The 17,467-nt window shown below is 45.8% G+C and overlaps 1 protein-coding gene across 2 annotated transcripts in view; it reads right to left on the bottom strand.

Moving 5' to 3' along the window:
• Positions 1–12,808, bottom strand: part of MASTL (microtubule associated serine/threonine kinase like) — a 49,615-nt gene extending 36,807 nt beyond the window's left edge. The window contains exons 1-4 of one of the 2 annotated variants that reach the window (XM_082257421.1): positions 12,624–12,808; positions 8,715–8,852; positions 4,511–4,650; positions 4,206–4,294 (exon numbers count right to left, since the gene is read on the bottom strand). In XM_082257421.1, coding sequence (XP_082113547.1) covers positions 4,206–4,294; positions 4,511–4,650; positions 8,715–8,852; positions 12,624–12,764 — 508 coding nt within the window. In that variant the 5' untranslated portion in view covers positions 12,765–12,808. The remainder of the gene's footprint in view (positions 1–4,205; positions 4,295–4,510; positions 4,651–8,714; positions 8,853–12,623) is intronic. The other variant, XM_082257422.1, reaches the window with a different exon arrangement.
• Positions 12,809–17,467: the final 4,659 nt, after the last annotated feature.

A 17,467-nucleotide genomic window follows, 5' to 3' on the forward strand; every position in this document is an offset into this window, starting at 1 on the left:
GTACACGCTATCATGACTGGACATGGTTAGTAACGCCCGCTACTAACCAACATGGCCGCCTCCAAGGAGGCGACAACTTTGTTCCTCCTTACCCGGTGTTGTATGAAAAGAGGCAACTGGTCATTTACCGTAGTGTACAGGCCGCCGGTGGTCTATGAAAACAGCAACTCGTCAAAATCTCCAATTATATGTTGTAGACTTGTGGTCGGAGATTTTTAGCAAGTTGGAGTTTTTGGCAGAACTTTGGCCCATTGAGTAAGCGCAGCGCGAATCACGCATGCGCAGTAGGGAACTGGCGCCAGCGGCCGACAAGAATTGGCTTGGGTGAGGACACCGCAGGATCCCTGGACAGGTAAAGGTAAAGTGCCCTAATAGTAAAAGTCAGCAGCTACAATATTTGTAGCTGCTGACATTTTTTTGGGTGGGAGGGCTGGAACTCTGCTTTAGGAGAGGCAATAATAGCCCTCACTGTGGGTGTCAAAGAACTGAATTATTCCTACCTTCGTCATCCATTTTGTTTTCCTTAGTGTGAGCTGGCTTCACTAAATTAAAAAAGCTCCCCCTGCCCACCCCCCCCTACGTGTATACTTTTAAAAATGTTTAATTTGAATTTATCGAATTTGTTTGGGCCAAATGAACCATTTCCATTACAGAATGATGTGGTCGCAAAATTGTTTCCTGGCAGCAGTACAGGAGACTTCCCCATCTGCATCGTGGCATTAGGAATCGGTTCACACCAGGAATTGCAGTGGAATGAGCTGTGCATTCCTGTGCGATTCACATATGGTGCAGTGAGGTTTGATTTGAGCCCATTAATTTTGAATGGGCTGAATCGCACCAAAAGTGTATGCAAAAAAAAAAAAAACCACAAACACACGCACTGCAACCGGATCGCATGATACTTCTGTACCATGGAATCTGGTGCAGACAAACGTGTTGCTGCATTACCGACCTGCATTTAGGGCACTGACACCTGCTGGAGGTATGATGAAGGAGCTGCGCATGCTCCGAAACATGTTACCACCCACCCGCTTTTGACAATCGGCTGTATGCATTCCAGTGTGGTTACCGGAAGCCCCACCGCGCTGTGTGCACGCGGACACATGAAGCAGTCTCCAGGACACTGGATTACCGAGCATCGGCTCCTCCAGCTTCTAAGACATGCTGTTTTGACCTCTCTATGCTCTAACAAATAGTCTATAATATATTGAACTTGGAGGCGCCTTGTTCTTCTCCACTTGCTGCAGATTGCATTTGCAGTGGGTTTTGATCGTGGTGCAGTTAACATGCATGAAACATGGCCTTCCCACACTGCATTCTGGTGTGAATGGGCACTAAAACAAACAAATTGCATGCGGTTTAGACATTAATGGCTGTGTGTTGAGTTATTGTGAGGGGATAGCAAAATTTACACTGTTATACAAGCTGTACACTCACTAGCAGCTGAGTTTATCCTTCTACAGCTACAGATGACGCCCAGAGGGGAGGGCGAAACGCATCTAGCGAGAGTTTGAGTGTGCTACGTCACATCCGGCCAGTAGAACCCACGCTGCGAGAGCAGCAACCACAGAGCTGACCAGCGCCATTTTTAAACTTCATGTTTTGCTGCATCCAGCAGATACAAATACTAATTACTATCGGAATACAACATTTTGGCTGCACAGGAGTGTATATTCACAGCAGAGTGATCTGACTAATGACCCCCGCCTTATATACATCTTGCTCTGGTGAGTAGGGAAACAGGAGGGGGAGCACAAGCACTTTCTTTGCAAGAGTGGAGCACAGAAGCACTTCGTCACCTTTTGCCTATTTTGCACTTTTATTGAAGGACGTTTATTCAAGATTACAAGGATATTATTTTGAGCACTTAAGCACTTTTATTGGTGCACGTTATTCACTTATTCATTTATATATGATATATACAGCAGCGCTGATAGTCACTGTGTACACTCACTACTTTACATTGTAACAAAGTGTAATTTCTTCAGTGTTGTGACATGAAAAGATAATATTTACAAAAATGTGAAGGGTGTACTTACTTGTGAGAATGAATATATATATATATATATATATTTTATTTTTTTTTTATTTTTATTACTATTATACACACACAGGATCCTATGCAGACCACAGGTTGCTCTCATGTGTCCAGGTCAGGTACCATTTCTCAGACCATACAAAAGCCATAAGAAAATGGACCTGGAAAGAGCTAGCCTAATCCCAGGTGGAACAGCTGAGAAGCTAGTTACATTTTCGTTCAGAGACTGTATAGAAAGAACCATAAAAGTGAAGCCCTGCCTTGTAGGAAGGGGTTACACCTGGGAAGGGAATAGGTCTTTTTTTTTGCCAGTGTATAATCACCTGAAGGTGGCAGCATAAGGCCCCTTTCACACAGGCTGACCGTTCAGATCCGCCTGTCCGTTTTTTTGGCGGATCTGAACGGTCCCCCTATGAATCTCTATGGGGGATCGGATGTCAGCGGAGACATCTCCGCTGACATCCGATCCGTCAATCTGGACGGATGGAAACCCTATTTTCTATCCGTCCAGCGGATCGGATCAGATGGGATCAGATGAGAATGGACCGACGGTCCGTTCCCATCCGATTTCCCCCCATAGAGATGCATGGGAACCTGACAGCTGTGTCTCCGTACACAGCGCGGAGACACAGCTGTCATCCTCCTGCTCAGCGGGGGATCGGCGGATCGATCCCCCGCTGAGAAAAAACGGAATCCGTCCGACGGACGGATAGTGTGAAAGGAACCTAACTATTAAGCCTCATGCACACTGGAAGTTATCAAAATGTCAGCAGAAAGCTGTAGGAGTTTTTCCAGCTTTTTTTGCAGTAGTGTTTTTCAGCATTTTAGTTTTTCTCAGCTGTAGTGTTTTTTTAGCAAAACTATACTCTAACAAAAGCTTATGGTTGAAAAATGTAGAATAGCCGCATTTTTAAGCTTTTATCAGAGTTGGAGCGTTTTTACAGCTGAAAAACGCCTCTTAAAACCCACTAGTTTGGTTTTATTTTCTATTCCAGCCAGAAAACACCCCTACCAAAGACTGCTGATAACAGCCTATGTGTGCATGGACACATAATAAAAACACTCTGGGGATAAGGTCTGATGCCAAAAACAGCAGCTGTAAAAAAGTCCAGTGTGCATGAGGCCTAATAATGGAGAGAAGATACCACTGTGTCCTGGGATGTATGATAAAGAAATAGGATTTAAAACTAGCTACACACATCAGATCATGTAAAAGATAGTGGTCAAACTGTGAGAAAGCCCTTTCCATAAATAAGCATGTCTGGAAAGTTGTTCCTAGTGAAATACTTACCAGTGTGTAAATAGCCTAAATGAGGCAATAGATTTAAAGTGGTTGTTAAGCCACTACTATAAAATAGTCTAATCCCCTCTGTAATATAACACTAAGTGCTCCTGTGCCTGTCTTATAGAAAAAAATATGCAGATCTGTACCTAGATCAGAGCGTTTCCCAGCGATCAGCTGATCCCTCGGCTCTCTTCTCTACCCAGCTGAAAACAGCTCCAATGGGTGGGCCCAAGCACTGCCGCTGATGTCAGCCGGGGAGGAGAAGAGAGGAGAGAGGGAGAGACAGACGAGTGGTCACATGATCACTGGGAGCCACTCTTATACAGGTACAGATTTGCATATTTCTGCTATAAGACAGGCACAGGAGCACTTTGTGTTATATATTACAGAGCACAGGAGAGCAGAAAGCAGGGCTGCGGATGACGGAGGCACGTACACTGACCACGTTGTCAGGGCTCAGCAGCCATGATACACCATGGTCAGTTTACAGGGGGGTAGAAACTGGCAAGATCAGCCAGGGTGCCAAATGACACAGCACAAGCACTGTGCTGTATAACATGCTTTAATGGAACAGGATCTTTTTTTTTTTAAGGTAACAAACGCTTTAAGAGTGTAGTTAGACATGTAGGGCATTATCTGACTATATGAAATGCTTCCCCCCCCCCCCCCACACACACACACCCACAACTCCAAGATACCCAGATTAGGCAACAATCTCAGCTCTACAGCTGACAGAAATAAGGAAAATAAAACGGACAGATTAGATCAGGAATAGTCTTTTGCAATGCAGACAAACCAACGAGAAGGTCAGCAGGCCATCTAGTGGATTTAGTTGTGTACGTACAAAGGTCTTTTCAGACAAAACAATAAATTCATTCTTACCTCGCTTCAGAGAGACTTTGGAGAGGCCAAAGTCTGTTAGTTTAATGTGACCTTTGTTGGAAATCAGCATATTATCAGGTTTCAGATCCCTGTGTGAGAAAACACATGGCAGAGTTGTTAAAATTTTCCATGTCACTATACATCTCTCCTCACAGTCAAATTAAAAAAAAAAAAAAAAAATTTTGCCATAAAGATTTTAACTAATTATTGCCCGAAAAAGAACAAAATGAGAAAAATATACAAAAAAAACAAAAAAAAAAAAAAAAACACAACACTACATATTCCTTTTAATCAATGCTATTCACCTGTGGATTATGCCATGCCTGTGCAGGTAATCTAGAGCCAGGGCCACCTCGGAAATGTATTTCACAGCCATGTCCTCATCAAAGTAACCATAGATGTGCAGAAGGGACTTCACATCTCCACCGATGAGATATTCCATGATCTGATAGGAAAAAGACACTATTGTTATGAATAAACAGAAATCAGACAAGTCCAAACATATATTGGGGCATATTTGTTAACGTCACTCAATGATCTCGGCTTTGCATTCCCACATTGTAAAGCAACATAAGTAAAAACATGAACTGTGGTGTGCGACGTCCTGGTCAGTGTGGCCCCAATGTTATTAAGGGTTAGTACAGGATTGAATGTGCCAAGAACACAAGCACAATGCTCAATCAATATTATGAAAATGATAGAGAGATGGTTTTAGAACATAAAGATTTATACCATGGAAAGAAAAAAGAAGAAAAAAAAAAAAAAATGGGATTTTTGGCTTACCAAAAAATCCTTTTCTCTGATGTTCACTGACGGACACAGTTACGGAACCTTCTTGACCATTGGGACGTCCCAAAGCAGTGTTAAACATGAGGGGTGAGGAGGAAAAAAAAAAAAAAACACAGCAAAAAAGAATTCCCAAAAAGGCTAAACCTAGCCAACCAGGTAACATGGAGCTCAACCAGGAACAACTGGAGCTCACCTGAAAACAATACACCCTCAAAGAGGACCAGGTCCTCTAAAACAGCGGCTTGCAAAACCTTGCAGCCAAAAGCAGCATCCGCAGATGCCAGTACATCCATTTTATCAAATTTTGTGAAAGTGTGCAACAGACGACCAGGCGGCCGTCTTGAAAACCTGCACCACCGATGCCTGATGGGGAGGCACTAAGCACCCATGTAGAATGAGCCTTGACAGGGAAAGGAGGCACCTGACCCTTGAGTGAATAGGCCTGCACTACCATCTGATCCACCTGCAAATGGTCGCAGCAGATGCGGCCGACCTCTTGCGAGATCCATCTGTAAGGACAAAAAAAAAAAAAAAAAAGGGAGTCCGATTTCCTAATTGACTTGGTAGCCGCAAAGTACACCCTGATCACCCGAACCACATCCAAGGAATGCAGGGCAATCTCCTTAGGATGCTTATGACACAAGGAGGGCAACACAATGTCTTCATTCAAATGGAACGCAGAGACAACCTTTGGAAGGTATAACTAACAAGGGCGAAGCACCACTCTACCTCTGTGAACCACCAAATAAGGTGGACAAGACAAAGCAGCCAGTTCCCTCACTCTGCGTGCAGAAGTAACAGCCACCAAGAAGGCTACAGATTCCAATGCAAGCAGAGGAATCATTGCAAATATTTTCAAAAGGCTGTTTCTGAAGAACTGACAGTACCAAACTGAGAACCCACGGAGGCAACAGGGGCCACAAAGGTGGAGCCAAGTGGCGAACCCCCTGAACAAAAGGTGCAAACCAAAGAATGTGTAGCCAAAAGGTAGTTGAAAGAAAATCGCCAAGGCCGAAAACTGACCCCTGATGGTACCCAGTACCAGGCGCTGTTCCACCCCTCTTTGGAGGAACGCCAAAATTCGAGCCACCCAAAACGAACGGGGAGAAACCCCCTGAGACTCACACCACGCAATGTACGACTTCCAGACACGATGGTAAATCTTCCTAGAGATAGATTTTCTAGCTTTTAACAGCGTGGGAATCACTGAGTCAGACAACCCCCTATTCTTCAGCACCTGCCTTTTACCAGCCATGCCGTTAAAGCCAGACTCCTCTAGAATTCAAACCCCCTGAGCAAATTCTGTGCCCAAGAAAACCTTTGCCGCTTTTGAGGATTTTCGGGTACCGAAAGTGACTGGCGCCTCCCACACAGCCACATCCTACATTTTTAAAATTTCCCGCACTGATACAATCAGTGCATCCACCAGCACTTTTTCATGTGTGGCTGTAGTGCAAGAGGAATTATCCACACTATCAGAGCACTCAGGGTGCGTGGATGCAGACCCAGCAGGGTGACTTGCGTCCGCGGCGGCCAGATCAGACTCAAAACCTGAGACGATAGAGGAGGCAGGTGAAGGCGGTGGGTGCTTTTTGCTGGTCTTTTTTTGCAGGACCGAATCAACCTTTGACACTAAGGACTCCGGAGCCGTTGCCATTGCAATTAGGGTGGACTGGGATCCAGATGGGCCCGTCTAAGATGGAATCAGGGGGTGAAAATTGTTCCAGGGACTCAATGTTAAGCAGGGAACTACCAGGCAAGACTAGGAAAAAAAACTGCCAAGTGACCCTCCGCCACCACACTAGCCCCACAAGGGACCCCGATATATAAGAGGGGGGGGGGGGGGGACTTCCCCTTCCCCTGTTCCCCATCATGCCGCTGCTGCGGGGGAATCTATTCAGGATGGAGAGCAGAGGAAGGAAAGACCAAGAGAACAAGTGCTGAGGAGGGATATGTTGCAACTATTTTGTGGCTGTCTTAATCATGCTAAACTTCTCCATGCCAAGAATTAAACTTTATTCAACCCGCCCACTGCATAGCTAGGCGGGGGAGAGGAGGGGAGCACTGCAGGGGGACCAGAGGAATAGGGGGCCAGACAACTGACTGCACAGCTATTGGCTGTGAGTTTGTGACTTTCCTGCCTTATTGAGCTTCTTCTTATCACACCTATTGCATCAGCTGTTGCACTCTGTTCACAGCGCACCCCTGAACCCTGCACTCTGCACGTGAAGAGGCTAGTAAATAGGTCATTTACTAGCCACTTCCTCTTCTGAATAAACACAGATGTGTTTACTATGCTTCAGGTAGTGAATGAACAGGAAGTCGCTCAACACAGAGCTCCTCCCATTCATTCACTGTCCAGTGCAGCTGAGGCTGCAGAGAAAGGGACTGAGGAATCTGTCCCTCAGTTCCTTTCTGTGTCTCAAACATCAGGGGCGTGTTTAGGCATTTTTGGTAGTTTGGCAGGTTTGCCCTGGGCACTGGATGAACTTGTTTCAGTACTTGGGGGGGGGGGGGGGGGGGGGGGAAGGTTCAAACTGAGTCTTTGCCCTGGATAAAAGAATGTTCAGCATGTCACGGTGTACCACAGTCTAATGCTGGGCTCGACAAACCCCGGGTCGCACTGGCGACTGGAATTAGTGCCCTGGCGCCTGGGTTATATTGCAGCAGGTGTCTTGTTGCCAGACATCCCAAGTCTCCTGCGAGGTGCGGGAGTCTCCCGCATGTAGGCTGCGGCTCCGACACCCGCAAGTGCCGCGCCTCACAGGAGACTTGGGGTGTCTGTCGGCTGTGACAGAACCGAGCCAATGCTTCCTGTATAGTTTCGGCTCCATCCTGTCACAGGCTGATATCAAATGCCTGTGAGAGGAGAGATACAGGAAACATCGGCTCTGCATGCTTCCCCCAGTGCCCCCCCCTCATACTCTACTTCAAATGTGCTAGGGGTGCAACTAGCCCCCAGCACATAACTGTAAATATCCCAGCATGTGCAGGGTTTCTGACTCCTCCCACCATGACCACTTCAAATCACTGGTGGTTGGTGTGTTCCTTTAATATCTCTCAGAAGAATTAAACAAAGTACACACAGGCCGAATGCCGGGCAACGTCAGACAGTTCATTAAAAACCGGCCACCATTGGGCCTGTGTGTATAGCAGCCGGTCCGTCAGAAGCCGGCCATTCGGCATGCGCGATAAAAAAAATAAAAAAAAAAGCCATGGCTCCTAACTTTTTTAACTGGCTCCTAGATTTCAAGCAAATATGTCAAGCCCTGGTCTAATGGACCAAGAAGGCCCAAGCTGCTGGAGGAGGATGAGCAGCAAGAGAATTGCTTGCTACTGTAGATTTCTGCTAAACTGGAATGTGCGGATTGACGGGAAACTCAACTTTGTTCCTAGCCAGGATTGTGCACAGAGATGACACTTTTTTTTTTTTTTCTTTTAAATCTTGGTTTTTGCTTTGCATTTGACCTTTAAAAAAAAAAAAACAAAGTAACACTTCAAAACACAACATTTTTTTTACACTATCAGTTTAATGCTTGGGCCTTTCACAGCAGAGAAATAGATTTTCTCAACCGGCAACAATAAGGCATTTTCAGCTGAAGAATGTCACAGAAATGATGTGCAGGAAGAGGAAAATCTTAGACCTCTCCCTATAATAACGTGTCAGCCAGCATGTGTACTGTATGAAGTCTGATGTGTATGAGCGCAGACAGTACTTACCAAATAGATGTTATTGGCTGACTGAAGAGAGTAGTACAAATGGACAATAAAAGGACTTTTGCTTAAAGCGAGAGCGTCCCTTTCCGCTTGGATCTGTTGAACCATATTCTTATTAATCATGTCAGCCTTCTTCACCACCTAAAGAAAAAAAAAAAAAAAAATAGCAATAGGATTTAAATCAGCAACATATAGGATTATACCATGCTGAAAGAGGAAAAAAAAAAAAAAATGGATAACAGACCTAAAACCCAGAGACATGAATACATTTACAGGTGAATTTTAACTGTATTTGTAAATGGGGAAAATGTTATACGAGTTGGGCATTTAACAGTTGTTAAAGAGGTTGTAAACCTCAGGAAAAAAAAAAAAAAAAAAAAAAGGAAAAACCTGAAAGACAAAAGTCATAATGAGCTAGTATGCATCACATACTAGCTCATTATGAAATACCGTATTTATTGGCGTATAACACACACCTCAATTTTAGGAGAGAAATTTCAGGAAAAAAGCTTAAATTTGAAATAAACAGCTTTTGAATGCAGAACATTTTTTTTTAATCAAATGACGTCTCACCAGTGCCCATGAGTGCAGCCTCGCCAGCACAGTGCCCAGCAACGCAGCCTCGCCAGCAACGCAGCCTCGCCAGCGCAGTGCCCAGCAACGCAGCCCCGCCAGCCCAGGGCCCAGCAACGCAGCCCCGCCAGCCCAGGGCCCAGCAACGCAGCCCCGCCAGCCCAGGGCCCAGCAACGCAGCCCCGCCAGCCCAGGGCCCAGCAACGCAGCCCCGCCAGCCCAGGGCCCAGCAACGCAGCCCCGCCAGCCCAGGGCCCAGCAACGCAGCCCCGCCAGCCCAGGGCCCAGCAACGCAGCCCCGCCAGCCCAGGGCCCAGCAACGCAGCCCCGCCAGCCCAGGGCCCAGCAACGCAGCCCCGCCAGCCCAGAGCCCAGCAACGCAGCCCCGCCAGCCCAGAGCCCAGCAACGCAGCCCCGCCAGCCCAGGGCCCAGCAACGCAGCCCCGCCAGCCCAAGGCCCAGCAACGCAGCCCCGCCAGCCCAAGGCCCAGCAACGCAGCCCCGCCAGCCCAAGGCCCAGCAACGCAGCCCCGCCAGCCCAGGGCCCAGCAACGCAGCCCCGCCAGCCCAGGGCCCAGCAACGCAGCCCCGCCAGCCCAGGGCCCAGCAACGCAGCCCCGCCAGCCCAGGGCCCAGCAACGCAGCCCCGCCAGCGACATTGACACTATCCGAATCAATTTAAAGCGGTTGTATACTGGAAAAAAAAAAACCCCTGCAAGACAAACGCATACTAGCTCATTATGAAATACTTACCTTAAAAATGAAGCCCCGACACGGACCCCTGGATACCGCTGCGGGAGCCGACATGCTCCCTCGGCGTCTCTCTTCCGGGTTCGGCGGCTCCGGCGCTGTGAGTGGCTGGAGCCGCGATGACGTCACTCCCGCGCGGGAGTCATTTTCCAGCAAGTGCCCGGCATGAAACTCTGAAGGTCCGCCGGACCTTCAGAGCGCATGCGCCGCTAGCGTCAGTGGCTGCATGCAGGGCAAGTATCTCCTAAACCATACAGGATTAGGAGATATTAATTGTACCTACAGGTAAGCCTTATTATAGGCTTACCTGTAGGTAAAAGTCACAAAGATTTTTATACTACCGCTTTTAAAAAAAGGCCAGGAAGCAGCGCCGAGAGCAGAAGGGGGCGCTGTCATCAGAAGTACTGGCGCCTATTATAGACGTCACACATCTCAGCATAGGAGGCGGGACTTCCTATGACAGCTCGTCCTTCCTTCTCCTCGGCCTGGCCCGCCCCCTTCTGCCTCTCTGCGCTGCTTCCTGGCCTTTTTTTTATTTGAGTGTATAACACGCACTGTTGCTTTTTCATCCATTTTTAGGAGGAAAAAAGTGCGTGTTATACCCCGATAAATACGGTACTTACCTTAGAACAAAGCCCCCACAGTGCCGCCCGCTCACCGATAACACGTCAGACATGTTCAGCCATCCTTCTTCCTGGTTCGCATCCTCCGGCCATCTGATTGGCTGGAGGCGCGATGACATCACTCCCATACCGCCGGTCACGGCAGAGGGCTCTGAAGGAACGGCACGAGTGGCCGTTCCTTCAGACCGCATGTGCTGACGACGTCATTGGCTGCATGCAATGTAAATATGTCCTAAACAGTGCAAGTTTAGGAGATATTTACAGTACCTATAGGTAAGCCTTATATTATAGGCAAAAGTCATTAAGGGGGGTTTACAACCTCTTTAATGACAGTTGCATCATTTGTGAAGTTAAATTTAAATTCTGGCATCACTTCATATATAGGGGTCCATTTATAAATCATTGTCAAGCCGAACAAATTATCACCATATGTTTTGTAATAGATTAATTCCTGTATCAGCAACTCTGTCTAGTTGACAAAATGTGGTTTATTTACTCATTGAGGTATTTCAGCAAACTATAGGGTGTTTTGGCTGCAATATGGAGCTTATGATACAGGAAAAAAGTATTAAACCCAAAGCCAAAAATGTAATATATTGCAGGTTATAAATAATCAGATATGGTGGCTGCATTTGTTTTTCTTTTTTAGGCTTTTTTCCCCCCTCTGGTTTTATCTGGTGATCTGGTCGGTAACACACCTCCTGTATTAGGGTGCCTCCACTCTGGATGAAGGTGGACAGGGGGCATCACACGACTTACTGGCAGGATCAGCAGGTGAAAATAAAAGAAAATAGGGATGCACCAATACAGTTTTTTTTTTATGAGCGAGTACCAATACTTGTGCTCAAGTACACGCGGAAACCAAGTACCGATACCATTTGGTGCAATTTCAGCCCATACAAAATTAATGTGCTCAAATCGCACTGCAATGAATCGCAAGCGATTTTAACAGGAATGCGGTGCAATTCCTGTCAGAAATCACATGCAGTTTCCCCACACCGCCCCTGTGTGAACCCAGGCTAAAGTCACTATGACTATCTGTGTATATGGCTAGTAGTCTGATCACCCTATGGATGACCATACACTATACAACCCAATTGCACAATCTCTTTCAGATCTACCAACAACTATGTCATACTCAGTGATTGTACATCAGATTGCATAGTGTAGGCGCAGCCTGTCACAGGCAGCGTATATAGTGCAGGGTCAGCCTTTCACAGGCAGCGTATATAGTGTAGGGTCAGCCTATCACAGGCAGTGTATATAGTGTAGGGTCAGCCTATCACAGGCAGCGTATATAGTGTAGGGTCAGCCTATCACAGGCAGCGTATATAGTGTAGGGTCAGCCTATCACAGGCAGTGTATATAGTGTAGGGTCAGCCTGTCACAGGCAGTGTATATAGTGTAGGGTCAGCCTATCACAGGCAGTGTATATAGTGTAGGGTCAGCCTATCACAGGCAGTGTATATAGTGTAGGGTCAGCCTATCACAGGCAGTGTATATAGTGTAGGGTCAGCCTATCACAGGCAGTGTATATAGTGTAGGGTCAGCCTATCACAGGCAGTGTATATAGTGTAGGGTCAGCCTGTCACAGGCGGCGTATATAGTGCAGGGTCAGCCTGTCACAGGCAGCGTATATAGTGCAAGGTCAGCCTGTTACAGGCAGCGTATATAGTGCAAGGTCAGCCTGTTACAGGCAGTGTATATAGTGTAGGGTCAGCCTGTCACAGGCAGTGTATATAGTGTAGGGTCAGCCTGTCACAGGCAGTGTTTATAGTGTAGGGTCAGCCTGTCACAGGCAGTGTATATAGTGTAGGGTCAGCCTGTCACAGGCAGTGTATATAGTGTAAGGTCAGCCTATCACAGGCAGTGTATATAGTGCAGGGTCAGCCTATCACAGGCAGTGTATATAGCGCAGGCTCAGCCTATCACAGGCAGAGTACAGGTCTGCAGCCTGCGGACCCACCTTGACAGCGAACAGCCTGCTGTTGGTCTTCCTGCGGGCCAGATAAACCTTCCCAAAGGCGCCGCGGCTGATGGGCTTCACTATGCTGAAATCCTCGATGGATGGCGGCTGCGGCACAGAGAACTTCTTGTCCCCGCACATGGACGAGTCCCCCTTCTCCGCCCTGTCCGCCTCCCCGACCCCCATCCTGCCCCGTACTCCCTGTGTGTCCGTACTCCGCCACTCCAGTTTAAATTCGAGCCACACCTCTACGGTGCGTCATTCACCATTCCAACCAATCGGGTGTGCTTCACATGCCAGGACGTGACGCTGTAACTTTCACGGAACAACTGCAGGATGCAGAGAGATTATTCGTGGAAGCATCCAAAGCCACGCCTACTAAGCGCTCCTACTGCGACCATCTTGGTCCTGGGCAAAACATGTGTGTGCTTGTCTGTGAGAGCTGTAGTAGGGAGAGGAGAGGAGTACAGTGACACTCCCAAAGTTCTCTATGTTTTGTATAGGTTGAAATGTTGAGCTTGCAAGAAAAACCTCAAGATTAAATGCATGTGTTTGTAATATGTATATATATATATATATATATATATATATATATATATATATATATCATTTTTTAAAATGTTTTTTTTTGCATAATGAAAGTACTTAGATGCGATGCACTGAGTGAAATAGTTTTCTATTTTAAGTCTTTTGCATTCTTTACCTGCTGATCCTGCCAGTAAACAGGTGATTCCTGTATTGGGGTGCCTATGCTCTCGTCTATGGAGGAGCAGTGTTGTCACCCTATGACATGGAGTGTATTAGAAGTACAGAATACCCCCCTAGCGAGGTCTGCCACAAGGGAGCTTCTGGAACCCTCACAAGCCATTTTAATAGTCTATTAGATCTTTAAAACTAAGTTCCACACTGATTCCAAAACATTTCCCCGAAAGTGTGAAATTTCACCAGAATCTCCTAGTTTCCCTAGATGTTTTGGGAAAATGAAATCTCTCAGTCTGGCTAATCTAGTTTCACACAGGGCTGCCAACAAGGGGGTAGTACCAGCCTTCCAGTATCCGGCATTGTCCTGCCAATTCAGCAGGGGGCCCAGAGGCATAGAGGGGGCTCCCAACTTCTGAGCACCCCTTTAGTAATTCCCACTCTGCAGCAGTTTGAAAAAAAAAGAAAACTTTGTCTCTGACCATCTCTAGTATCTTGTGTATATTCTATGACCATCTCTAGTATCCTGTCTACAGTCTCTGATCATCTCTAGTATCCTGTCTAAAGTCTCTCTCTACATTCTCTGACCATCTCTGGTATCCTGTCTACAGTCTCTGATCATCTCTAGTGTCCTGTCTACAGTCTCTGACCATCTCTAGTATCCTGTCTACAGTCTCTGATCATCTCTAGTGTCCTGTCTACAGTCTCTGACCATCTCTAGTATCCTGTCTACATTCTCTGACCATCGCTAGTATCCTGTCTATAGTCTCTGACCACCTCTAGTATCCTGTCTAACATCTCTGACCATCTCCAGTATCCTTTCTACAGTCTCTGACCATCTCTAGTATCCTGTCTACAGTCTCTGACCATCTCTAGTATCCTGTCTACAGTCTCTGTCTACATTCTCTGACCATCTCTGGTATCCTGTCTACCATCCCTGATCATCTCTATTGTCCTGTCTACATTCTCTGACCATCTCTGGTGTCCTGTCTACAGTCTCTGACCATCTCTAGTATCCTGTCTACATTCTCTGACCATCTCTAATATCCTCTCTACATTCTCTGACCATCGCTAGTATCCTGTCTATAGTCTCTGACCACCTCTAGTATCCTGTCTAACATCTCTGACCATCTCCAGTATCCTTTCTACAGTCTCTGACCATCTCTAGTATCCTGTGTACAGTCTCTGACCATCTCTAGTGTCCTGTCTACCATCCGTGATCATCTCTAGTATCCTGTCTACATTCTTTGACCATCTCTAGTGTCCTGTCTACAGTCTCTGACCATCTCTAGTATCCTGTCTACATTCTCTGACCATCTCTAATATCCTCTCTACATTCTCTGACCATCGCTAGTATCCTGTCTATAGTCTCTGACCACCTCTAGTATCCTGTCTAACGTCTCTGACCATCTCCAGTATCCTTTCTACAGTCTCTGACTATCTCTAGTATCCTGTGTACAGTCTCTGACCATCTCTAGTATCCTGTGCAAGTCTCTGACTACCTCTTGTATAATAGATAGAGGCCTGAGGAAGGAGCGATAACGAGTCGCCTACGTCATCACGTCTTTGCGTCACGACCGGGGGAGTGTCGCCGGAAGTCCACCTCTGTGTCCCCAGTATTCAGGAAGTGCCGACCTTCATCGGCTACAGCGGATAACTACAGCGGATAACTTCTGGCTGATTGAGGCACCTGGACGGACCAGCTTACATGTTTTACACTGCCTTTTTTCACCTACTCTATTGTGAGTATTTGGTGTGCATTGATTTACCTTATTAAACTTGCCTTACTGCACTTAGAGGGGCGCCTGTCTTCTTTCTACAGTACCCTGCAAGTTCTCTTCTCACTTGTGGCAGAGCAGCCTTCAGTGCCCTAGGACTTTATATACATATGGACTCTTATGGAGCTTACATGTGTATATGTGCTATAGACACTTTATTGTACATGGTAGCAACTGTTGGTATCCCTTTCGTTTCCTTGCGCCAGTATACCAATTTGTGTTTTTTACCTCTTGTATCATGTCTGCAGTCTCTTACCATCCCCTGTATCATGTCTGCAGTCTCTGACAGTTTCTTGCATCATGTCTGCAGTCTCTGACCATCTCTTTTATCATGTCCACAGTCCTAATCATCTCTTGTATCAAGTTCACAGTCTCTGGCTATCTCTTGTATAATTTCTTCAGTCTCTGACCATCTCTTATATCATGTCTGCAGTCTCTGTTAATCTCTGGTGGCATGTCTGCAGTCTCTGACCATCTCTTGTATCATGCTTGCAGTCTCTGAGCATCTCTTGTATCATGTCTGCAGTCTCTCACCATCTCTTGCACCGCTTTTTTACCACATATTCCCCCCAGCACTACTCAGTTAACAAGATACTACGAAAGCATTGTGAGGAGTTGAAGGGTGATAGGGTGTTAGGTCCTCACCTACCTGAGACTTCCTCGGTTGTTTTTAGAGGAGTGCCCCCTTTGAGGTTAGAAGTAGCCCCTAATGTGATGGAGCCCCCCAGGACAATCTCTTTTTTCAGAATATGGGTGGCTTCTTTCCATGTAGAAAATGTTCTATCTGCAATATAAACAGCCAGAGAGATAGGAGGGTTGACTCTTTTGAGTCTAACTCTACTCATAAACATTTTGCTATCAAGCCTTTTATTACTTGCACATCTAAAATGTTGTTTATCTTATCCATTGTCCATGTGGCCTTGAATATATATAGGTCGTACTATTCAAATGCTCCAAACTAGGTTAAATGAACATGATGCAAATATCAAAATGGGTTGCCCTAAACACAGTTTATCTAAACATTTTGGTATCCATCACAATAGGGATCCTGAGGGAACTGTGTTTTTGAGGATAGACAAATTCACCAGTAGTTGGAGAGGTAGTAATACGATTAGAGAAGTCTCTAAAGTTGAAACTAGGTGGATTTATACAGCTAAGACGTACACCCCATTCAGTATGAATATTGAATGGGATGTGAATGCTTTCATTAATAATACTTGATTATTGTGATCATCTTTTATAGGAACTATAATACATTTTTTGGATAACTTTATAGGATATAAATTTTTTTTTTTTTAGTTTGAGACATTTTATAATGTATTACTTTTCAAGGCATTAAGATGGCGCCATCTCCCGGCTTGGTCGCTTTAAATAAAGCGTACACTGTCTAAATTCTATTACCACCAAGTACATTTTTGCCAGTTTAGGGCAATTTCTAATAAATGCATTTTGGTTTGCATCCAGTTTGAAGTGATTATGTGATATATAGTCTTGCATCATGAATCTTTTTTAATTTCTATTGTGTTTCCATTCTGTAATATGTGGAACGCATGTATAATGTAAATAGAGGCTTCCATGTTATGGGACTGTATCCCTGGTTCAGGTCGGTGAAATGCAATCATTAATCCCTGTCCTGCTTGAGTATTGGTTTAATAGCTTCCAGCCTGTAGCAGGTGAAACGCATGGGTATTATAAGTGGAGGCTTCCCCGCTATGGGGCTATATCCTAATTTCCGTTTAGTGTAACGCAATTAACAATCCCCGCCTTATAATGTTGTCCCGCACATACAGTATAAACAGCAGAGGAGTCTGTTTGGCCACGCCCCTGATGAAGATGACAATTTGATGAAACGCGTAGGGAGGAGCTTGTGACGCACAAGGACATTACATGCTGGGATGTGGTGGTCATCTTGTTTGTTTGAAACGCTAAGTGTTTTTATCGGAGACACGTGAATTACTTTTTTTTGTAAAATTCTTTTTATTAAAGTTTTAAACGAGAAAACATATACAATACAATACAAAACAAAACTAAAACAGAGAAAAACAACAAACAGGCACCTCCGAACATGAGGTGACCATATACATTTAAAAAACCCAACCCAGTCCCAACGCCCCCCCCCCCTACAACCCAGGCAACTCAACCTAAATAGGCCGGATTCTTAAGGCCCGGGACGACTGAACCAAGCTATGCTCAGCATTCAGTCCTCCCAACCCCCAGTTCACATGCAAGATTAAAACTCAACTAGGTGGACAGTACCGAGGCAGCAGAGCCATCTAGTGGCCAAAAAACAGAACAAAAACAAGCATGTAGAATACAATGGTTGTCAGAATACAATTACCCCACCCTATCAGAAGATTCCACCCATGC

This window comes from Pelophylax lessonae (assembly GCF_965119305.1).
Source record: "Pelophylax lessonae genome assembly, chromosome: 5".
NCBI lineage: Eukaryota > Metazoa > Chordata > Amphibia > Anura > Ranidae > Pelophylax > Pelophylax lessonae.